The sequence below is a fragment of the Nerophis lumbriciformis genome, linkage group LG02, assembly GCF_033978685.3.
Source record: "Nerophis lumbriciformis linkage group LG02, RoL_Nlum_v2.1, whole genome shotgun sequence".
Lineage (NCBI taxonomy): Eukaryota > Metazoa > Chordata > Actinopteri > Syngnathiformes > Syngnathidae > Nerophis > Nerophis lumbriciformis.
Window position 1 is genome coordinate 74,720,094 of NC_084549.2, and position 26,107 is coordinate 74,746,200.

Consider the following 26,107-nt stretch of genomic DNA (forward strand, 5'->3'; position numbering starts at 1 on the left):
ATATACATGATGTAAGTATATATGTCATGTAGTAACATTCATAATAACATGTAATATATACATGATGTAAGTATATATGTAGTATCTAGTAACATTCATAATAACATGTAATATATACATGATGTAAGTATATATGTCATGTAGTAACATTCATAATAACATGTAATATATACATGATGTAAGTATATATGTCATGTAGTAACATTCATAATAACATGCATTATATACATGATGTAAGTATATATGTCATGTAGTAACATTCATAATAACATGTAATATATACATGATGTAAGTATATATGTCATGTAGTAACATTCATAATAACATGTAATATACACATGATGTAAGTATATATGTCATCTAGTAACATTCATAATAACATGTAATATATACATGATGTAAGTATATATGTCATGTAGTAACAATCATAATAACATGCAATATGTACATGATGTAAGTATATACAGTATGTAGTATCTAGTAACATTCACAATAACATGTAATATATACATGATGTAAATATATATGTCATGTAGTAACATTCATAATAACATGTAATATATACATGATGTAAGTATATGTCATGTAGTAACATTCATAATAACATGTAATATATACATGATGTAAGTATATATGTAGTATCTAGTAACATTCATAATAACATGTAATATATACATGATGTAAGTATATATGTCATGTAGTAACATTCATAATAACATGTCATATATACATGATGTAAGTATATATGTCATGTAGTAACATTCATAATAACATGTAATATATACATGATGTAAGTATATATGTAGTATCTAGTAACATTCATAATAACATAAAAAAGTGCAGTAACCCCTAAAATTCTAGCTAGTTTATTTTGGTTAAAAAATCCTACTAATCCAAAGAAATATTATAATAATAATAATAATAATAATAATAATAATAATAATAATAATAATAATAATAATAATAGATTGTATTTGTAAAAGCACTTTACATTGAGCAAACAACCTCAAAGTGCTACAGTGCATTAAAAAAATATAAATAAAAATTAGAACAGCCTAATAGCTAGAATTAGCACACATATATATCTTAAAAAAAAGGCTTTTTTAAATAGAATGGTTTTTAAGCCTTTTTTAAAAACATCCACAGTCTGTGGTGCCCTCAGGTGGTCAGGGAGGGAGCATTTGAAGGCACTGGTGAGTTAGTAGGGAGTAATCCAACTCTGGATTAGAATCAAACTGTATACTTTCATTAATCAAGATAAACAAAAAAAAATCTAAATCTGCACCAAAATTCTTCACCCGAACTTTACACAAAAGACAAAAACTAGTTAAAAGAAAACCTAACATGTTAAAAAAAATGCAGGGAAAAAAAATGTCCGGAGGTGTTCTGTTCTGATGAGTCATTGTCAGCCATGATGGTCTTGACTCAGAGGAGAAGTCTGCAAACAACACCAAAGCCTGATGGGGGATTAATTGGTAACAAGTGCAAAGTCATTGACGCCGCGTGACAACAAAGCAGCCGGACCGATGTAGCAAACATCCACTGAGAGCTTTACAAGCAATCATGTGGCTTGCTCCCAGTACAACTGCTGAGTCAGCATTAAAGATCCCCTCCATTGGCAGATATTTCATAGTTTGGGATCTAAAACTGTCACAGTTGGGCCGCAGGATTTGAAGGAAAAACCCTGATGTTGATTTTTCTCTCCAAAACTGCCATTCTATTTGCTATGTTCATATTTTATACATAAAAAATGCAACAATGAACTCTATGCAGTATTTACAACATTACTAATGTTCACGTCACCATCACAGATGGTTCATCTAGTTATTGACATTATTTACACATTACTATGTCTGTTTCACTCACTATGTTATTTAGTCACTATGGTAATTGTGTTCACATCCACAGGAACCACATGGGTTAGCCTACTCTATACAGTATTTACAACCTTACTAGTGTTCACTTCACATCCACAGATGGTTCCTCTACTTATTGACATTATTTGCACATTAATTTGTCTGTTTCAGTCACTATGTTATTTAGTCACTACAGTAATGTGTTCACATCCACAGGAACCACATGGGTTAGCCTACTCTATACAGTATTTACAACCTTACTAGTGTTCACTTCACAGCCACAAATGGTTCATCTAGTTATTGACATTATTTACACATGACTTTGTCTGTTTCAGTCACTATGTTATTTAGTCACTACAGTAATGTGTTCACATCCACAGGAACCACATGGGTTAGCCTACTCTATACAGTATTTACAACCTTACTAGTGTTCACTTCACATCCACAGATGGTTCCTCTACTTATTGACATTATTTGCACATTAATTTGTCTGTTTCAGTCACTATGTCATTTAGTCGCTACAGTAATGTGTTCACATCCACAGGAACCAGATGGGTTAGCCTACTCTATACAGTATTACAACCTTACTAGTGTTCACTTCACAGCCACAGATGGTTCATTTAGTTATTGACATTATTTACACATTACTATGTCTGTTTCAGTCACTATGTTATTTAGTCGCTACAGTAATGTGTTCACATCCACAGGAACCACATGGGTTAGCCTACTCTATACAGTATTTACAACCTTACTAGTGTTCACTTCACATCCACAGATGGTTCCTCTACTTATTGACATTATTTGCACATTAATTTGTCTGTTTCAGTCACTATGTTATTTAGTCACTACAGTAATGTGTTCACATCCACAGGAACCACATGGGTTAGCCTACTCTATACAGTATTTACAACCTTACTAGTGTTCACTTCACAGCCACAAATGGTTCATCTAGTTATTGACATTATTTACACATGACTTTGTCTGTTTCAGTCACTATGTTATTTAGTCACTACAGTAATGTGTTCACATCCACAGGAACCACATGGGTTAGCCTACTCTATACAGTATTTACAACCTTACTAGTGTTCACTTCACATCCACAGATGGTTCCTCTACTTATTGACATTATTTGCACATTAATTTGTCTGTTTCAGTCACTATGTTATTTAGTCGCTACAGTAATGTGTTCACATCCACAGGAACCACATGGGTTAGCCTACTCTATACAGTATTTACAACCTTACTAGTGTTCACTTCACATCCACAGATGGTTCCTCTACTTATTGACATTATTTGCACATTAATTTGTCTGTTTCAGTCACTATGTTATTTAGTCACTACAGTAATGTGTTCACATCCACAGGAACCACATGGGTTAGCCTACTCTATACAGTATTTACAACCTTACTAGTGTTCACTTCACAGCCACAAATGGTTCATCTAGTTATTGACATTATTTACACATGACTTTGTCTGTTTCAGTCACTATGTTATTTAGTCACTACAGTAATGTGTTCACATCCACAGGAACCACATGGGTTAGCCTACTCTATACAGTATTTACAACCTTACTAGTGTTCACTTCACATCCACAGATGGTTCATCTACTTATTGACATTATTTACACATTACTTTGTCTGTTTCAGTCACTATGTTATTTGGTCACTACAGTAATGTGTTGACATCCACAGGAACCACATGGGTTACCCTACTCTATACAGTATTTACAACCTTACTAGTGTTCACTTCACAGCCACAGATGGTTCATCTAGTTATTGACATTATTTGCACATTAATTTGTCTGTTTCAGTCACTATGTTATTTAGTCACTACAGTAATGTGTTCACATCCACAGGAACCACATGGGTTAGTCTACTCTATACAGTATTTACAACCTTACTAGTGTTCACTTCACAGCCACAGATGGTTCATCTAGTTATTGACATTATTTACACATGACGTTGTCTGTTTCAGTCACTATGTGATTTAGTCGCTACAGTAATGTGTTCACATCCACAGGAACCACATGGGTTAGCCTACTCTATACAGTATTTACAACCTTACTCGTGTTCACTTCACAGCCACAGATGGTTCATCTAGTTATTGACATTATTTACACATTACTTTGTCTGTTTCAGTCACTATGTTATGTAGTCACTACAGTAATGTGTTCACGTCCACAGGAACCACATGGGTTAGCCTACTCTATACAGTATTTACAACCTTACTAGTGTTCACTTCACAGCTCCAGATGGTTCATCTAGTTATTGACATTATTTAGACATTACTTTGTCTGTTTCAGTCACTATGTTATTTGGTCACTACAGTAATGTGTTCACATCCACAGGAACGACATGGGTTAGCCTACTCTATACAGTATTTACAACCTTACTAGTGTTCACTTCACAGCCACAGATGGTTCATCTACTTATTGACATTATTTACACATTACTTTGTCTGTTTCAGCCACTATGTTATTTAGTCACTACAGTAATGTGTTCACCTCCACAGGAACCACATGGGTTAGCCTACTCTATAAAGTATTTACAACCTTACTAGTGTTCACTTCACAGCCACAAATGGTTCATCTAGTTATTGACATTTTTTACACATTAATTTTTCTGTTTCAGTCACTATGTTATTTAGTCACTACAGTAATGTGTTCACATCCACAGGAACCACATGGGTTAGTCTACTCTATACAGTATTTACAACCTTACTCGTGTTCACTTCACACCCACAGATGGTTCATCTAGTTATTGACATTATTTTTACATTACTTTGTGTGTTTCAGTCACTATGTTAATTAGTCACTCCAGTAATGTGTTCACATCCACAGGAACCACATGGGTTAGTCTACTCTATACAGTATTTACAACCTTACAAGTGTTCACTTCACACCCACAGATGGTTCATCTAGTTATTGACATTATTTACACTTTACTTTGTCTGTTTGAGTCATTATGTTATTTAGTCACTACAGTAATGTGTTCACATCCACAGGAACCACATGGGTTAGTCTACTCTATACAGTATTTACGACCTTACTAGTGTTCACTTCACAGCCACAGATGGTCCATCTAGTTATTGACATTAAATACATCCATCCATCCATTTTATATGTACGTATATACCGTATTTTCCGCACTATTAGCCGCACCTAAAAACCACAAATTTACTCAAAAGCTGACAGTGCGCCTTATAACCCGGTGCGCTTTATATATGGATTAATATTAAGATTCATTTTCATAAAGTTTCGGTCTCGCAACTACGGTAAACAGCCGCCATCTTTTTTCCCCGTAGAAGAGGAAGTGCTTCTTCTTCTACGCAAGCAACCGCCAAGGTAAGCACCCGCCCCCATAGAACAGGAAGCGCTTCTTCTTCTACTGTAAGCAACCACCCGCCCGCGTAGAAGAAGAAGAAGCGCGCGGATATTACGTTTCATTTCCTTTGTGTGTTTACATCTGTAAAGACCACAAAATGGCTCCTACTAAGCGACAGGTTTCCAAGACGCAATCTCTCCATCCGCACACGGACTACTATTTCACAGCAACTGCCTAAAGACTTTCAAGAAAAGCTGGCTACTTTCCGTGCATATTGTAAAAACAAGATAGCTGAAAAAAAGATCCGGCCAGAGAACATTATCAACATGGACGAGGTTCCACTGACTTTTGATATTCCTGTGAACCGCACTGTGGATACAACGGGAGCACGTACGGTGAATATTCGCACCACAGGGAATGAGAAGTCATCCTTCACTGTGGTTCTAGCTTGCCATGCTAATGGCCAGAAACTTCCACCCATGGTGATATTCAAAAGGAAGACCTTGCCAAAAGAGACCTTTCCAGCCGGCGTCATCATAAAAGCTAACTCGAAGGGATGGATGGATGAAGAAAAGATGAGCGAGTGGTTAAGGTAAGTTTACGCGAAGAGGCCGGGTGGCTTTTTTCACGCAGCTCCGTCCATGTTGATATACGACTCCATGCGCGCCCACATCACGCTGGTTTTTAATATATTATTAAAGTTTGACTGACCTATCTGACTGTTTTTTTGACATTCCTTTAGCGCAGTTAGATGCGGCTTATAACACGGGGCGGCTTATAGGTGGACAAAGTTTTGAAATATGCCGTTCATTGAAGGCGCGGCTTATAACCCAGGGCGCCTTATGGTGCGGAAAATACGGTACTGTATTCAGCCCGGCCCCTGGCCAAATTTTTTTAACCCATTGCGGCCCCCGGGCACCCCTGATTTAAATGATTCAGAATTGGAAGAAGAAGGTTGTTTGGTCGGTAGAAAAGATATAAGAGACTCCAGCCAGATATGATCCTGACAATCAGGAGCGCCCTCTCAAGCACATCAGACTGCTGAGCGCTCATACTTCAAACGCAGGTTGCCTACAGCCGCAGCTGCCAATGTTTTACCACACAATTTTAAGACCTGAGCAGTTGAAAAAGGCACCAAAATGGTGGACTTTGCTTGTGTTTCACAGCCCAGTCCTTTGATGGTTTCCATGTCCTGTCCTGTCCAACAGGGGAATTACGTGTGGAGATGACAACAACACAACTACCCCGCACCAGGCCAACTATTTCGGATCCATGAGAAGGACTGCGGCGCTTTTTTCCCAAAGACGCTTTGAACAGCCCACTCGCGCTGGAGAATTGGCGCCGACTCGGAGGCGAGGAAACTGTTTGTGCTGGAGGAGAAGGCCGGTGCTGAGTGGCAGGTCTGACTGGGAGAGGCGGAGCTTGGCTCTGCCGCAGCGTCACTTAGTTGATTAGGGCGCCGGTGGAGGACTTGAATGCCACCGCCGTAACCAACCCAGCCCTTTTCTGTCGTGAAAAGACGTGGACACAAATCCGAGAGCAGGTTTCGTGCGGCGCTGTTAACTTTGAGTCCCGTTCAGGCCGGTAATGAGTTGTCATAAGCACCCACAATCAGCTCAATTACCCCCGCCAACATCTGCAATGGACCGTCTTTGCACCTTTTTGTCATGACAGGTTGCACACCGAGGAGAGGATGGAGGAGGAGGAGGAGGAGGAGGAGGAGGAGGGGAAAGGTGTGGAAATAAGCTGTGAGAAGCAGACGGGGCCAAAAAAGGATGAAGCCGTCGTCCTTGACTTTACCTTGGCAGGAGGTGTGGAGGTGTGGAGTGGAAAGTGGACTCGCTGGGGCAGAACACTCAACAAATTACCGCACAGCGGCGTCTACCTGCCGCTAAGTGTTTTTCCATTGCGCCTTCCTTCCCCAAAAAAAAGCCGGGGTTGACAAAAGAGCGAGTCGTTTGACTCAAAAACATCGCAATTACAGCCGGACCAACCAGAGCCTCGTTAGGTGGGATACCAATTAGAGGAGACGTCCAAACATACCATATTTTCTGGACTATAAGGCACACTTAAAGTCCTTTCATTTTCTCAAAACTCGACAATGCACCTTATAACCTGGTGGGCATAATGTACGGAATAATTATGGTTGTGCTTACCGACCTCGAGGCTGTTTTTATTTTATTTATTTAAATGATAAGTGTGACCAGTAGACGGCAGTCACACATAAGAGATAAGTGCAAACTGCAATATGATGGCAGTCACACATAATAAATATGTGTAGACTGCAAAATGATGGCAGTCACACATATGAGATACATGTGGACTGCAATATGATGGCAGTCACACATAAGAAAAACGTGTCGACTGCAATAAGATGGCAGTCACACATAAGAGATACGTGCAGACTGCAATAAGATGGCAGTCACACATAAGAGATACATGCAGACTGCAATATGATGGCAGTCACACATAAGAAATACATGCAGACTGCAATATGATGGCAGTCACGCATAAGAAATACATGCAGACTGCAATATGATGGCAGTCACACATAAGAGATACGTGCAGACGGCAATATGATGGCGGTCACACATAAGAGATACGTGTCGACTGCAATATAATGGCAGTCACACATAAGAGATACGTGCAGACTGCAATGTGATGGCAGTCACACATAAGAAATACGTGCAGACTGCAATATGATGGCAGCCGCACATAAGAGATATGTGTAGACTACAATACGATGGCAGTCACACATAAGAATTACATGCAGACTGCAATATGATGGCAGTCACACATAAGAGATATGTGTAGACTGCAAAATGATGGCAGTCACACATAAGAGATACGTGCAGACGGCAATATGATGGCGGTCACACATAAGAGATACGTGTCGACTGCAATAGAATGGCAGTCACACATAAGAGATATGTGTAGACTGCAATATGATGGCAGTCACACATAAGAGATACGTGCAGACTGCAATGTGATGGCAGTCACACATAAGAAATACGTGCAGACTGCAATATGATGGCAGTCACACATAAGAGATACGTGTAGACTGCAATGTGATGGCAGTCACAAATAAGAGATACGTGCAGACTGCAATATGATGGCAGTCACACATAAGAGATATGTGTAGACTGCAATATGATGGCAGTCACACATAAGAGATATGTGTAGACTGCAATGTGATGGCAGTCACACATAAGAGATACATGCAGACTGCAATGTGATGGCAGTCACACATAAGAGATACGTGCAGACGGCAATATGATGTCGGTCACACATAAGAGATATGTGTCGACTGCAATAGAATGGCAGTCACACATAAGAGATACGTGTAGACTGCAATATGATGGCAGTCACACATAAGAAATACGTGCAGACTGCAATATGATGGCAGCCGCACATAAGAGATATGTGTAGACTACAATACGATGGCAGTCACACATAAGAATTACATGCAGACTGCAATATGATGGCAGTCACACATAAGAGATATGTGTAGACTGCAAAATGATGGCAGTCACACATAAGAGATACGTGCAGACGGCAATATGATGGCGGTCACACATAAGAGATATGTGTCGACTGCAATAGAATGGCAGCCACACATAAGAGATATGTGCAGACTGCAATATGATGGCAGTCACACATAAGAAATACATGCAGACTGCAATATGATGGCAGTCACACATAAGAGATACGTGCAGACGGCAATATGATGGCGGTCACACATAAGAGATACGTGTAGACTGCAATATGATGGCAGTCACACATAAGAGATATGTGTAGACTGCAATGTGATGGCAGTCACACATAAGAGATACATGCAGACTGCAATGTGATGGCAGTCACACATAAGAGATATGTGTCGACTGCAATAGAATGGCAGTCACAAATAAGAGAAACGTGTAGACCGCAATATGATGGCAGTCACACATAAGAAATACGTGCAGACTGCAATATGATGGCAGCCGCACATAAGAGATACGTGTAGACTGCAATACGATGGCAGGCACACATAAGAAATACATGCAGACTGCATTATGATGGCAGTCACACATAAGAGATACGTGTAGACTGCAATATGATGGCAGTCACACATAAGAAATACATGCAGACTGCAATATGATGGCAGTCACACATAAGAGATACGTGTAGACTGCAATATAATGGCAGTCACACATAAGAGATATCTATCAAAATATTTTAGTAGGACTTTGGTAAGCTATGAAGCCACACCGCTTGATGGATTGTACTGTGCTTCAACAAAGGGGTATTATTATGCTGTGTGTATAAGGTAAGACATATTATCTGGCCTTTTGTTTCACAATGTTATGCAAAAGCAACTTTTCTTACCTTCTGGTACCTGCTGATGTGAATTTGGGATCTGCATAAGTCCTGAAAATTTGCATGCTTCTTTTTCTCTATCTTCTTGTTATGTGACATTCATCCTCCACTGTTGCCATTTCTAATATAAAGTAGTGTAAAGTTCTTACTTATATCTGTCAGTAGACTCGCCATGAAAGCACTAAAACATACCGGTGTAGTGAGTTGCCATTATTCACCCAAGGAACTTTAGTCATTAGAGAGTTCCGGTCGGACGTTTTTTTAAATAATAATATGACCCCTTTAATGCGCCGTATAATCCGGTGCGCCTTATGGTGTACTCCTTCTTGCTCAGTCTGATATGTTCTTGGCTCTTCTCCCCACAAAAAGTGCCTTCAATGCTTACTTGTCTGAAAGTCTCTTATGTAAACCTTCTTTCCTTCAGGCCCAAAATCTGCTCCCGGCCGCTCCAGCAGCAGAAATAGCCCAGCAACACCCACAATGCATTTGGTGATCGATTGTAAAGGTTGTGTTCAAGTCGTCTGACTAATGCAACTTTTTTTCCTGCAAAGTCTACTTTTTCTTGAAGGCGGAGGCAACATTTTGTACCACGTGAAACATGTATGGAGCTTTTATTGACAACATTCATTTCATATGACTTTATATGTTCACATAAAATATGGTCTTGAGGTTTAAGCATTGAATAAAAAATTTTTTTTTTTAAATGTATTACTTATGTTTATGTGTGGGACCCTTCTGGGTCCCCAAGATTGAACTTGAGAGGAGCGCTAAAAGTTAAAAAGATATCAATATTTATTTATTTTAAAAAGGAGTGCGGCCCTCAATGGAAAAAGTTTGGACACCCCTGATATAAAGTTCATTGAAGAAGAAACAGGACAACTAAAAACAACTTCAATGTAGCATATTTACCTTATTTTATACAACTTTATTGTAGCATATATACCTTATTTTATACAACTTTATTGTAGCATATATACCTTATTTTATGCAACTTCAATGTAGCATATTTACCTTATTTTATACAACTTTATTGCAGCACATTTACCTTATTTTATACAACTTTAATGTAGCATATTTACCTTATTTTATACAACTTTAATGTAGCATATATACCTTATTTTATACAACTTTATTGTAGCATATATACCTTATTTTATGCAACTTCAATGTAGCATATTTACCTTATTTTATACAACTTTATTGCAGCACATTTACCTTATTTTATACAACTTTAATGTAGCATATTTACCTTATTTTATACAACTTTAATGTAGCATATTTACCTTATTTTATACAACTTCAATGTAGCATATTTACCTTATTTTATACAACTTTAATGTAGCATATTTACCTTATTTTATACAACTTTATTGTAGCATATTTACCTTATTTTATACAACTTTATTGTAGCATATATACCTTATTTTATGCAACTTCAATGTAGCATATTTACCTTATTTTATACAACTTCAATGTAGCATATTTACCTTATTTTATACAACTTCAGTGTAGCATATTTACATTATTTTATACAACTTTATTGTAGCATATATACCTTATTTTATACAACTTCAATGTAGCATATTTACCTTATTTTATACAACGTCAATGTAGCATATTTACCTTATTTTATACAACTTTAATGTAGCATATTTACCTTATTTTATACAACTTTAATGTAGCATATTTACCTTATTTTATACAACTTTATTGTAGCATATATACCTTATTTTATGCAACTTCAATGTAGCATATTTACCTTATTTTAGACAACTTTATTGTAGCATATATACCTTATTTCATACAACTTCAATGTAGCATATTTACCTTATTTTATACAACTTTATTGTAGCATATATACCTTATTTTATACAACTTCAATGTAGCATATTTAACTTATTTTATACAACTTTAATGTAGCATATTTACCTTATTTTATACAACTTTAATGTAGCATATTTACCTTATTTTATACAACTTTATTGTAGCATATTTACCTTATTTTATACAACTTTATTGTAGCATATATACCTTATTTTATGCAACTTCAATGTAGCATATTTACCTTATTTTATACAACTTCAATGTAGCATATTTACCTTATTTTATACAACTTCAGTGTAGCATATTTACATTATTTTATACAACTTTATTGTAGCATATATACCTTGTTTTATACAACTTCAATGTAGCATATTTACCTTATTTTATACAACTTCAATGTAGCATATTTACCTTATTTTATACAACTTTATTGTAGCATATATACCTTATTTTATACAACTTTATTGTAGCATATATACCTTATTTTATGCAACTTCAATGTAGCATATTTACCTTATTTTATACAACTTCAATGTAGCATATTTACCTTATTTTATACAACTTCAGTGTAGCATATTTACATTATTTTATACAACTTTATTGTAGCATATATACCTTATTTTATACAACTTCAATGTAGCATATTTACCTTATTTTGTACAACTTCAATGTAGCATATTTACCTTATTTTATACAACTTTATTGTAGCATATATACCTTATTTTATACAACTTCAATGTAGCATATTTACCTTATTTTATACAACTTCAATGTAGCATATTTACCTTATTTTATAAAACTTTATTGTAGCATATCTACCTTATTTTATACAACTTTATTGTAGCATATTTACCTTATTTTATGCAACTTTATTGTAGCATATATACCTTATTTTATGCAACTTCAATGTAGCATATTTACCTTATTTTATACAACTTTATTGTAGCATATATACTTTATTTTATACAACTTCAATGTAGCATATTTACCTTATTTTATACAACTTTATTGTAGCATATATACCTTATTTTATACAACTTCAATGTAGCATATTTACCTTATTTTATACAACTTTATTGTAGCATATTTACCTTATTGTATACAACTTTATTGTAGCATATATACCTTATTTTATGCAACTTCAATGTAGCATATTTACCTTATTTTATACAACTTTATTGTAGCATATCTACCTTATTTTATGCAACTTCAATGTAGCATATTTACCTTATTTTATACAACTTTATTGTAGCATATTTACCTTATTTTATGCAACTTCAATGTAGCATATTTACCTTATTTTATACAACTTTATTGTAGCATATCTACCTTATTTTATGCAACTTCAATGTAGCATATTTACCTTATTTTATGCTACTTCAATGTAGCATATTTACATTATTTTATACAACTTTATTGTAGCATATCTACCTTATTTAGTACAGAAAGAGCATTAAAAGCAACATCCAACACATATTTCCATCTTTCCAAAGTGATTGTTCCACCCTCATCAGCAGGTTGATGTGGTGCAGAGAACCAGGTCGTACAACCCGACTCGGTAGGTTGCTGCCTAAACGGGCAGTCAGTGACAGATGCTTGTTGCAGTTGCCATTTAGCCACACAAGTTGTGTAGCTTGCACCCAGCAGGGAAGAGACGTGTGTTGGTCAGGTGTGTACACAACATTTTACTCTGAAGGCCATCCATTATTCAAATGACTCGGGACGCCGCTGAATGGCAACGAGGACATGAAAAGAGGTCAAAAAAGTTGCATCTGCTGCTCCGGTGACATGATGAGAACTTTGTCTGGACACGATTCAGTTTTATGACGTTTTAAAGTTGCAGCACAGAAACTTTGAGCTCTGGAATCCACCAGGACCAACTGGTACACAAACCACGGCCCGTAGTACATACATATATATACATACATACATGTGTATACATACGTATATATATATATATATATATATATATATATATATATATATATATATATATATATATATATATATATATATATATATATACATATATATATATATGTATATATACACACGTATATAGACACATATACATATATACACATATATGCACATATGCATAAATACATATATATACATATAAGCACATAAACATATATTTATATATATATACATATATACACATATACATATATATACACACGTATGCACAAATATATATATATATATATATATATATATATATATATATATATATATATATATATATATATATATACACACAAAAGCAAGGCACCAATGTGTAACGATGGCCACACCCCCATGTATATATTTATGTAACAACCACAGACACTTCAATAAAATCCCCTGAAGAGCAGAGAAACCTGCGAAACAGGCTTGTAGGGATGAAATAGCCTCTGTACCCATGTACATATACACATTTTAATTCATTCATCTAGTTATTGACATTATTTACACATGACTTTGTTTGTTTCAGTCACTATGTTATTTAGTCACTACAGTAATGTGTTCACATCCACAGGAACCACATGGGTTAGTCTACTCTATACAGTATTTACAACCTTACTAGTGTTCACTTCACAGCCACAGATGGTTCATCTAGTTATTGACATTATTTAGACATTACTTTGTCTGTTTCAGTCACTATGTAATTTAATCACTACAGTAATGTGTTCACATCCACAGGAACCACATGGGTTAGCCTACTCTATACAGTATTTACAACCTTACTAGTGTTCACTTCACAGCCACAGATGGTTCATCTAGTTATTGTCAATATTTACACATGACTTTGTCTGTTTCAGTCACTACGTTATTTAGTCACTACAGTAATTATGTTGACATCCACAGGAACCACATGGGCTAGCCTACTCTATACAGTATTTACAACCTTACTAGTGTTCACTTCACAGCCACAGACGGTTCATCTAGTTATTGACATTATTTACACATTACTATGTCTGTTTCAGTCACTATGTTATTTAGTCACTACAGTAATGTGTTCACATCCACAGGAACCACATGGGTTAGTCTACTCTATACAGTATTTACAACCTTACTAGTGTTCACTTCACAGCCACAGATGGTCTACCTACTTATTGTCATTATTTACACATGACTTTGTCTGTTTCAGTCACTATGTTATTTAGTCACTACAGTAATGTGTTCACATCCACAGGAACCACATGGGCTAGCCTACTCTATACAGTATTTACAACCTTACTAGTGTTCACTTCACAGTCACAGATGGTTCATCTAGTTATTGACATTATTTACACATGACTATGTCTGTTTCAGTCACTATGTTATTTAGTCACTACAGTAATGTGTTCACATCCACAGGAACCACATGGGTTAGCCTTAGCTTTTGGAATAAAAGTGCAGTAAAAGTAGTAGTTCTTCTTCACAAAAACACTCAAGTAAAAACAAAAAGTATGCTGGATTAAAAGTACAATGGAGCAAAGAAAGCCGGGGCGTTAACGTAGCGACGACCAGTTTCCTTCCACAAGTGGGCCTGACATGGCGGAGCGCCTCCACGCTGCCGACAAGGACAAGGGGAGGAAGGACGCCAAGTTGCCAAGCACGTTTTCCTCCTCAGTGCCCTCCTGCTTCTTCACCCACCGTCCACTCATCTCTACTCACATCCCTCGCTCCTTGCCACGCCGCTGGCAGAGGTCCTGACCGCCACTCACGGCGATGAAAGAGCAGGGAGAAAGGTCACCTTAACCCGCCTGTCACTCAAACCTCACCACCCAGGGACCGGGCCACACCTCCACCCAAACAAACCCCCTTTGAGACCGCCCTTTGTCTCCTCCAGGCTAGACTGCTGCAACTCACCTCAGCAAGAACATCCAGAAGCTGCAGTACTTACAAAATAGTGCCTCCATGGAAATGACCCCCTCTACCTCAAAGAACTGCTCACCCCCAAATCCTCCACAGCACACCTGCGCTCCAGATAGGCTCACCTCCTCCAACCTCCGAGGACAAAGCTCCGAACTATGGGAGACCGGGCTTTCTGCTCCCAGTCTGTGGAACGCTCACCCTGACCACCTGAGGGCACCACAGACTGTAAAAAAGGCTTAATAACCCTTTTTTTTTTTTTAGAAATATGTGTGCTAGTTCTAGCTATTAGGCTGTTCTAGTTTTTGTTTTTATTTTTTTTAAATGCACTGTAGCACTTTGAGGTTGTTTGCTCAATGTAAAGTGCTTTTACAAATAAAATATATTATTATTATTATTAGGGCCCGCATGGCCCATTGCATAAGGACTCCCAAAGGGAGTCCTTATGCAATGGGATATAAGGACCTATTGAATTTCTAAGGTTTTATTATTATTATTATTATTATTATACCGGCCGCCTCTTTGAGCACCTATTGAATTTCTAAGGTTTTATTAGGGCCCGCATGGCCCATTGCATAAGGACTCCCAAAGGGAGTCCTTATGCAATGGGACATAAGGACCTATTGAATTTCTAAGGTTTTATTATTATTATTATTATTATTATTATTATTATTATTATTATTATTATTATTATTATACCGGCCGCCTCTTTGAGCACCTATTGAATTTCTAAGGTTTTATTAGGGCCCGCATGGCCCATTGCATAAGGACTCCCAAAGGGAGTCCTTATGCAATGGGACATAAGGACCTATTGAATTTCTAAGGTTTTATTAGGGCCCGCATGGCCCATTGCATAAGGACTCCCAAAGGGAGTCCTTATGCAATGGGACATAAGGACCTATTGAATTTCTAAGGTTTATTATTATTATTATTATTATTATTATTATTATTATTATTATTATTATTATTATTATACCGGCCGCCTCTTTGAGCACCTATTGAATTTCTAAGGTTTTATTAGGGCCCGCATGGCCCATTGCATAAGGACTCCCATAGGGAGTCCTTATGCAATGGGACATAAGGACCTATTGAATTTCTAAGGTTTTATTATTATTATTATTATTATTATTATTATTATTATTATACCGGCCGCCTCTTTGAGCACCTATTGAATTTCTAAGGTTTTATTAGGGCCCGCATGGCCCATTGCATAAGGACTCCCAAAGAGGGAGTCCTTATGCAATGGGACATAAGGACCTATTGAATTTCTAAGGTTTTATTATTATTATTATTATTATTATTATTATACCGGCCGCCTCTTCGAGCACTAATTTGACCCACTTAACATGCTTCAAAACTCACCATATTTGACGCACACGTCAGGACCTGCGAAAATTGCCTTTTGGTAAAAAAAACAAACCCCAAAAACAAAAATTGCGCTCTAGCGCCCCCTAGGAAAAAAAAACTAGACTGCCTGCAACTCCCACTAGGAAGGTCGGAGAGACATAAAACAAAAACCTCTATGTAGGTCTGACTTACACCTACCTTTCATAATTGTATATCCTCGGGCAGAAATCAACAGGAAGTTGGCAATTCCCCCTTCAAGACAAAAAAGTACTAAAAACAGTCACTTTTGCCTCTTTGAGCTGTAATTTGACCCTTTTAACATGCTTCAAAACTCACCAAACTGAACGCACACATCAGGACTGGCAAAAAGTGTGATCTAATAAAAAAAACCTAACCCCAAATCTCAAAATTGTGCCCTAGCGCAATTTTTTAATAAAACGCACAAAAAACTGCTCCTCGGATGAAAAAACTGACAAAACTGCCTGTAACTCCCACTGGGAAGGTCGACATGAAACAAAAACCTCTATGTAGGTCTCACTTAGACCTACATTTCATAAATTGACAACTCCCAGCAAAAATCAACAGGAAGTTTGCTATTCCCCCTTCAAAACATAATTTTTGTAAAAACCGGTCAACTTTCTTCAAAATCTATCTCCTCTGAGCGCGTTTGTCGTTTCGGCTTCAAACTAACACAGGAGAGAGTTTAGACCCTTGTGATTAAAAGTATAGATGGGATTTTTGATTATTATTATATTTCTTTGGTTTAGTAGGATTTTTTAAACCAAAATACACTAGCTAGAATTTAATGGTAACTGCCCTTTTTGGGGGGAATTTTTTAACGCATGTTTGTTTCAATGCATTCTAACTCGTAAATAAATGTAAATAAAAGTTATCCAATTGGAGGTGCTCTATTCCGCCCATATTTTGTGGGGTTTTTTCCATTAAAAAACTGGGTTTTCTTTGACAAAAAGAGCATACAACTTCAATCTTTAAAAGCGTTATTTTGACAGATAGTTGTTAAAACTTGAATAATAATAATAAAAATAATAATACTGAATAATGAAACATTTTTAATATTTTTTGGAACAATACCCGTTGGGGTCCCCGGGATCAAACCTGAGTGGAGGCCTAAATGTATATTTTGTTATGCATATATTGTATTGGTTTTTTTAAATAAAAAATATCAAAATGGTTTGATTTTTCAGTGTGCGGCCCTCAGTGGAAAAAGTTTGGACGCCCCTGCTGTAAGACGGCCATTATTTCCCAAAAGCAAATGTAGTCTGCACCAGGAAGTTGCTATTCAATGAACACACCAGGAACGTCTCAACATCCTGAGCCTTGGTGGAGGTCTTTGCTCAGTGGACTTACGTGACAAATGCAGATTTTAGGATTTTAGTAGGATTTAACAGAGGTGTGGACTCGAGTCACATGACTTGGACTCGAGTCAGACTCGAGTCATGAATTTGATGACTTTATACTCGACTTGACAAAATGTAAAAAGACTTGCAACTGGACTTCGACTTTAACATCAATGACTTGTGACTTCACTTGGACTTGAGCCTTTTGAATTGACATGACTTGACATGACTTGCTACTTTCCCCAAAACCCAAAGATGAAAAAGTTATTCGGGAGCGCTCCGTATTTTTCATTGTGTACTTGTCTATCAGCGTTGCGTGTGTCAGCTGGTGTGCTCTCAGTACAACAGCCAATCAAATTACATCTACTTTGTTTTCATCACACAGCATTCATCCAATCAAATTGCAGGAAGAAGACATGTCCAAACCACACGCCAGTGAACAAAAAATGATACCTAAAACAATTTTGTTTGGGTATAAAAATTACGAGGTGGTCAACACAAAACGGTTTGCAGTATGCAACACATGCGGTTCCAAAATGACTGATGGAGAGGCAACAACTTCCAACTTCGTCCGGCATTTGAAGTTGCACAAAGAAGGGTAAGTTTTGAATGTAAGATAACGTTTATTGGCTAAGTAACGTGACTTTTATTTGCTGTGTAGTTAAATCAGTGAGGCTGTAAACTCACTGCTAACGTTATAACGTTATTGCAAACACGGGAATCTGTTGCAGTTCACTACCTTATTCATACTTTTTGTTCAGTGATTTTTTTAAGCAGGGTTACGTTAGTCAATATATCACACGTAACGTTAGACGGCGGTCAGCAGCACCGCGTATTTTAGCCACCTAAAAAAAAGACAAAAAATAGTCAAATAAAGGTCAGTTAAAATGTATACTATATTATGAATATGTGTACCGTTTTAGCTAGCTTTCTGACATACTGTTGGTTGTTTACCTCAGTGGTCCCCAACCACCGGGTCCGTGGATCGATTGGTATCGGGCCGCACAAGAAATTTTTTTTTTTTTTTTTTTTTTTTTTTTTTAAATTAAATCAACATAAAAAACACAAGACACACTTACAAGTAGTGCACCAACCCAAAAAAACTCTCTCCCCCTTTTGTTCTGGGCATTGAACATGAAGACTCTTCCTTCACTGTTCCGAGTGGCCATGAGAGTTTTGGCAGTGCCTGCCTCCAGTGCTCCAGTGGAGCAAGTTTTCAGCCATGGTGGCATCATACTACGCCCCCATCGTGCACAAATGACTGACAGACTCTTGGCTAATTTGGTCTTTTGCAAATGCAATGCAGCATAGGGCCCTGACATATAAAAAGTACAACTTTTTTGTTATGTTCACGTATATGTCATGTTTTTTCAATGTTAACACTTTTGTACAAATAAGTACATTTGCACTTTATTTTTCAATGTGTTTGTTCTGTAAAGGAATGAGTTAATGTTTCAAATGACTGGTTAATAGTGCTATTATAAAGTGCAATGTCAGCACAATTTTCTTTCCTGCAATTTAAAATGCACTTGTTTTAATAAATAAATACAGCGTTTGAAAAGCATACACAATCTGTGTTAATATATTAGTCTGTGGTTAAAAGGACTTGAAAGGACTCGAAACTCAAAATGCAGGACTTAGGACTTGACTTGAGACTTTCCAGTCTTGACTTTGGACTTGACTCGGGGCTTGCCTGTCTTGACTCGGGACTTGACTCGGACTTGAGGGCAAAGACTTGAGACTTACTTGTGACTTGCAAAACAATGACTTGGTCACACCTCTGGGATTTAATAATAATAATAATAACAGATTGTATTTGTAAAGGCACTTTACATTGAGAAAACAACCTCCAAGTTAGGTTAAAAAACAAGAAAAAACAAAAACACGCTAAAACCACAAATAGCTGCCCCCAACAATTAAAATAAATATTAAAAAAAAAAAAAAAAACTAGAACAGCCTAATAGCTAGAACTAGCACACATACGGTATATCTAAAAAAATTTTTTTTAAAAAAGAAGGGTTGTAAAAGCATCCACAGTCTGTGGTGCCCTCAGGTGGTCAGGGAGAGCGTTCCACAGATTAAAGAAACACCATCTGGTTTTGGGCCTAACGTGCTGGAAGAGCAACATATTGAGATGGTCGTGCCTGTTTGAGGGGGGTGTGGTGCCTTGCTGCAGGGCTCATAGGCGCGCTCACCCGGGAAGAAAAACACTTTTTTGCTCCTGTTGTTAATTCTGCAACTGCAGCAAAGCGGACGTCCTCAGAGAAACAAAGCCGGTTCACCATTACCACTTTTCTCTCCACTCCAGGTGGCCTGCTGGTGCAGCAGAAAGGTGGTGCAGCAAAAGTGGTGTGACAGACACGCTGAATGGAGGCAACAAGCATGAATAGCAATGAGCAACGGCGGTCTGTAAAAAGGACAAACTGTAGCGGCAGACTTTGAAGGTCCCCTGGCAGCAATTGGAGCTTTAATGACTCATTTAGACTGAGAGTTTAGAAGCAACGTTATTATTCACAGCACACGTAAACAAACTAGCATGTGTCTTCTTCATGTGTGAAATGTTCTCATACGTCTTCTTCATGTGTGAAATGTTCTCATACGTCTTCTTCATGAGTGAAATGTTCTTATACGTCTTCTTCATGTGTGAAATGTTCTCATACGTCTTCTTCATGTGTGAAATGTTCTCATACGTCTTCTTCATGTGTGAAATGTTCTCATACGTCTTCTTCATGTGTGAAATGTTCTCATACGTCTTCTTCATGAGTGAAATGTTCTTATACGTCTTCTTCATGTGTGAAATGTTCTCATACGTCTTCTTCATGTGTGAAATGTTCTCATACGTCTTCTTCATGTGTGAAATGTTCTCATACGTCTTCTTCATGTGTGAAATGTTCTCATACGTCTTCTTCATGTGTGAAATGTTCTCAAACGTCTTCTTCATGTGTGAAATGTTCTCATGTCTTCTTCATGTGCGAAATGTTCTCATACGTCTTCTTCATGAGTGAAATGTTCTCATACGTCTTCTTCATGTGTGAAATGTTCTCATGCGTCTTCTTCATGTGTGAAATGTTCTAATGCGTCTTCTTCGTGTGTGAAATGTTCTCATACGTCTTCTTCATGTGTGAAATGTTCTCATACGTCTTCTTCATGTGTGAAATGTTCTCATACGTCTTCTTCATGTGTGAAATGTTCTCATGTGTCTTCTTCATGTGTGAAATGTTCTCATACGTCTTCTTCATGTGTGAAATGTTCTCATGTGTCTTCTTCATGTGTGAAATGTTCTCATACGTCTTCTTCATGTGTGAAATGTTCTCATGTCTTCTTCATGTGTGAAATGTTCTCATACGTCTTCTTCATGTGTGAAATGTTCTCATACGTCTTCTTCATGTGTGAAATGTGTCCACCTGACTCTCTGCTGCCACCTAGCTGTGAGTTGGCAGAAGACAACTCAGCTTTCCTTCAGCATCTCTGACAGCAACGTGTGCTCTCCTTCCTTCCATCTTTCATTCATTCAAGCCACACACCATCTCTCATCTCTCATCTCTCCTTCTCTCCTTCTCTCCTTCTCTCCATCCCTCCATCACCCTCCTTCTTCTCATCCTTCCATCTTACAACCGTCATGTTTACTGCCTTCCATCCATCCTGCGTTCCTTCACCCCCTGTTCATTCCTTCTTTAATCACACCCGCCTTCCTTCTCCCTACCGTTCTTCACGTCCGTCCGTCCGTCCTTCCTTCCTTCCTTCCTTCCTTCATATTATTTTCTTCATCTTTCTTTCCCCCTCTCCATTCCTTCCTTGCATCCTCATTCCTTCCTACTTATGTCACTCTTCTTTCCCATCCTTCAGTTCCTTCATTCTTGGCTTTTAATTGTCCTTGTTTTTACAAATTATCCTTCAATTTGTTCTGTTTTTGGTCCCTACAACATTTTGTCTGCCTTCCTGACATCCCACTTCCTTCCTACCTGCTTTCCTTCCCAGTAATATTATGTCTTCTGACCACTACAGTCATTCCTGTTGTTTTTCCTTCCTTCCTTCCTTCCTTCAATTTGTCCTGTTTTTGTTCCCTACAACATCTTGTCTGCCTTCCTGACATCCCACTTCCTTCCTACCTGCTTTCCTTCCCAGTAATATTCTGTCTTCTGACCACTACAGTCATTCCTGTGGTTGTTCCTTCCTTCCTTCCTTCAATGTGTCCTGTTTTTGTTCCCTGCAACATTTTGTCTGCCTTCCTGACATCCCACTTCCTTCCCACCTGCTTTCCTTCCTAGTATTCTGACTTCTGACCACTACAGTCCTTCCTGTTGGCTTTCCTTATTCCTTCCTTCCTTCAATTTGTCCTGTTTTGATTCCCTAAAACACCGTGTCTGCCTTCCTGACATCCCACTTTTTTCCTACCTGCTTTCCTTCCTAGTAATATTCTGTTTTCTGCCCACCACAGTCCTTCCTGTTGGCTTTCTTTCCTTACTTCTTTCATTGTGTCTTGGTTTTGTTCCCTAAAAACATCTTGTCTGCCTTCCTGACATCCCACTTCCTTCCCACCTGCTTTCCTTCCTAGTAATATTCTGTCTTCTGAACACTACAATCCTTCCTGTTGGCTTTTTTTTCCTTCCTTCCTTCAACGCTGCCTTCAATTTGTCCTGTTTTTGTTCCCTAAGAACATATTTTCTGCCTTCCTGACATCCCACTTCCTTCCCACCTGCTTTCCTTACGAGTAATATTCTGTCTTCTGAACACTACAGTCCTTCCGGTTGGCTTTCCTTCCTTCCTTCCTTCAATTTGTCTTGTTTTGGTTCCCTAAAACATCTTGTCTGCCTTCCTGACAACCCACTTCCTTCTTACCTGCTTTCTTTCCTAGTAATGTTCTGTCTTCCAACCACTACAGTCCTTCCTGTTGGCTTTTTTGTCCTTCCTTCCTTCAACGCTGCCTTCAATTTGTCCTGTTTTAGTTTTTTTCTAAATACCCTGGCCTTCTGGTTTCTTTTCCCTCCTGATTCCTTTCATTTCAACATCCATGCATCCATTTTCTCTTACTTCCCTAAATGCAACCGTCCTTCCTTCCGTCCTTCAGTTGTAGCTCCTCACTCATTTCAGAGGAACTATTCCTTTCCGCAGCCCTTCCTGGCTGCGTCTGTGACTTCAAAACCTCCTTCCTTCCCCCCAGGTAAAGGGGTGCGACACACACCCAGTGCCCACCACCAACAACAACCACAACAACAACAACAACAACAACAACAACAACAACAACAAGAACAACAATTAGCAGCTCCTACCTTCCTGCACGGCCTGGAAGGGGTTATTGGGCTCGATCAGTTTGACAGAGTGGGTGATCTTCTCGCTCTGCAGGATGTCGTCGTTGAGGGCCAGGTCCGAAATGGCGAGCTGGAATATTTCGTCATCCCTCACTGCGTTCTCCTCAAATATGGCACCTGTGAGGTTCAAAACATTAACTTCAGATGTGCGACGTCATGGCCACACTAAGTCTATAAGGGAATCAAATGTACGTTATAGAGGGTCGTGTGTGTGTGTGTGTGTGTGTGTGTGTGTGTGTGTGTGTGTGTGTGTGTGTGTGTGTGTGTGTGTGTGTGTGTGTGTGTGTGTGTGTGTGTGTGTGTGTGTGTGTGTGTGTGTGTGTGTGTGTGTGTAAAACTAGTTTAGTATCACGGCACTAATGAATCAAAAACGGTACTATACCCTGTTTGAAAAGTACCGGTTCCCCATATATATATATATATTTTTTTTTTTTTTTTTTTTTTTTTTTTTTTTTTTACGGGCATGACGGCGCGTCGTCACGTGGTGACATTGCTGGTTTTAGGAGCAGAGGAGCATGTTGGCCAGCGCGCACACACAGAGTACTTACAAGCAGACACAGTGTGTAGACAGAAAAGAGAGAATGGACGCATTTTTGGTGTAAAAAGTAAAGATAAAGACGTGATCCCCCATTATAATTATATTATCTGCATGTGTCACTAGATCAGCGACAAACTCTGAAACACCCTCGGGAAGAGGTGCTTTAAGAAATGGCGAGCTAGCTAGCAGCTATCGTCCGTCCCCAGTGAAATGAAATATGGTCAAAATGAAACATGGTCAAAATGAAATATGGTCCAAATTAAATATGGTCAAAATTAAACATGGTCAAAATGAAATATGGTCAAAATGAAATATGGTCAAAATTAAATATGGTCAAAATGAGACATGGTCAAAATTAAATATGGACAAAATTAAATATGGTCAAAATGAAACAGGGTCAAAATTAAATATGGTCAAAATGAAACAGGGTCAAAATTAAATATGGTCAAAATGAAACATGGACAAAATTAAATATGGTCAAAATGAAACATGTCCAAAATGAAATATGGTCCAAATGAAACATGGTCAAAATGAAATATGGTCAAAATGAAAAATGTTCAAAATGAAATATGGTCAAAATGAAATATGGTCAAAATGAAATATGGTCAAAATGAAAAATGTTCCAAATGAAATATGGTCAAAATGAAATATGGTCAAAGTGAAACATGGTCAAAATGAAACCTGGTCAAAATGAAATATGGTCAAAATGAAAGATAAAGATAAAGACGTGATCCCCCCCATTATAATTATATTATCTGCATGTGTCACTAGATCAGCGACAAACTCTGAAACACCCTCGGGAAGAGGTGCTTTAAGAAATGGCGAGCTAGCTAGCGGCTATCGTCCGTCCGCAGTGAAATGAAATGTGGTCAAAATGAAACATGGTCAAAATGAAATATGGTCCAAATTAAATATGGTCAAAATTAAACATGGTCAAAATGAAATATAGTCAAAATTAAATATGGTCAAAATTAAATATGGTCAAAATGAAACATGGTCAAAATTAAATATGGACAAAATTAAATATGGTCAAAATAAAACAGGGTCAAAATTAAATATGGTCAAAATGAAACAGGGTCAAAATTAAATATGGTCAAAATGAAACAGGGTCAAAATTAAATATGGTCAAAATGAAACATGGTCAAAATGAAATATGGTCAAAATGAAACATGGACAAAATTAAATATGGTCAAAATGAAACATGGTCCAAATTAAATATGGTCAAAATGAAACATGGTCAAAATGAAACCTGGTCAAAATGAAAAATGTTCAAAATGAAATATGGACAAAATGAAAAATGTTCAAAATGAAATATGGTCGAAATGAAACATGGTCAAAATGAAACCTGGTCAAAATGAAATATGGTCAAAATGAAACTTGGTCAAAAGTCAGTATGGACAAGAGGAAGCCAAGGTTAGTAATATGTTGCTGATAATAATCAAGAATCAAGATACCGTAGCAGCAAAGTGCAGCCTGGGGGCCATTTGGGGCCACCAGCATATTCTAGAAAAATACTATTAAAAAGTGGACTGAAAGAGGAGGTGTTTTAGCTACTTCTAAATCCCTGACATGGCGACAAATAAAGTAAGTTTCTTACAAGTACCATTATCACTGGAGGACGAGGAATACCTAAACATGCTTCACTACACAGCGTAGGAGGATACAATAGCTCACCACCGTTACAATGTAAACAAATGTCATGGGTGGATCTACACCTGACATCCACTGTAATGATACCAAGTACAAGAGCGTATCTAGTCGATACTACTATATTTTTTTAAATAATTTTTCCTTTTCTTTAAATGCATATTATGTTTTAAACTAAGGACACATGAGGACTTTGAATATGACCAATGTATGATCCTGTAACTACTTGGTATCACATCCATACCTAAATGTGTGGTATCATCCAAAACTAATGCCAAGTATCAAAGAAGAGAAGAATAAGTGATTATTACATTTGAACAGAAGTGTAGATAGAACATGTTCAAACAGAAAATAAGCAGATATTAACAGTAAATGAACAAGTAGATTAATAATACATTTTTTACAGTTTGTCCCTCATAATGTGTAGAAAATAATAGGTGTATAAATGACACAATATGTTACTGCATAATTAGGAGTCTTTGTTTGTTTACTTACTACTAAAAGACAAGTAAGGACTAAATGACAATAATAAACATATGTTTCATGTACTCTAACATTTGTTGTTACAATAAAGACACTAATGACATTTATTGTGGTGCCTTTTATTTAGGAAAGTATGGAAAAGAATCCAAATACATGTTGGTACCGGTACCAGAATAAGCCCTCCGTGCACACTCCACCCTGCCTGTCAGAGACTTGCTATATAAAT

General features: G+C 37.4%; 1 protein-coding gene across 1 annotated transcript in view; it reads right to left on the minus strand.

Moving 5' to 3' along the window:
* The window catches only part of grid1a (glutamate receptor, ionotropic, delta 1a), a 758,266-nt gene that overhangs the window by 731,524 nt on the left and 635 nt on the right, over window positions 1–26,107 (minus strand). The window contains exon 2 of the mRNA XM_061968559.1: window positions 23,175–23,330. Within this exon, the coding sequence (XP_061824543.1) occupies window positions 23,175–23,330 (156 nt within the window). The remainder of the gene's footprint in view (window positions 1–23,174; window positions 23,331–26,107) is intronic.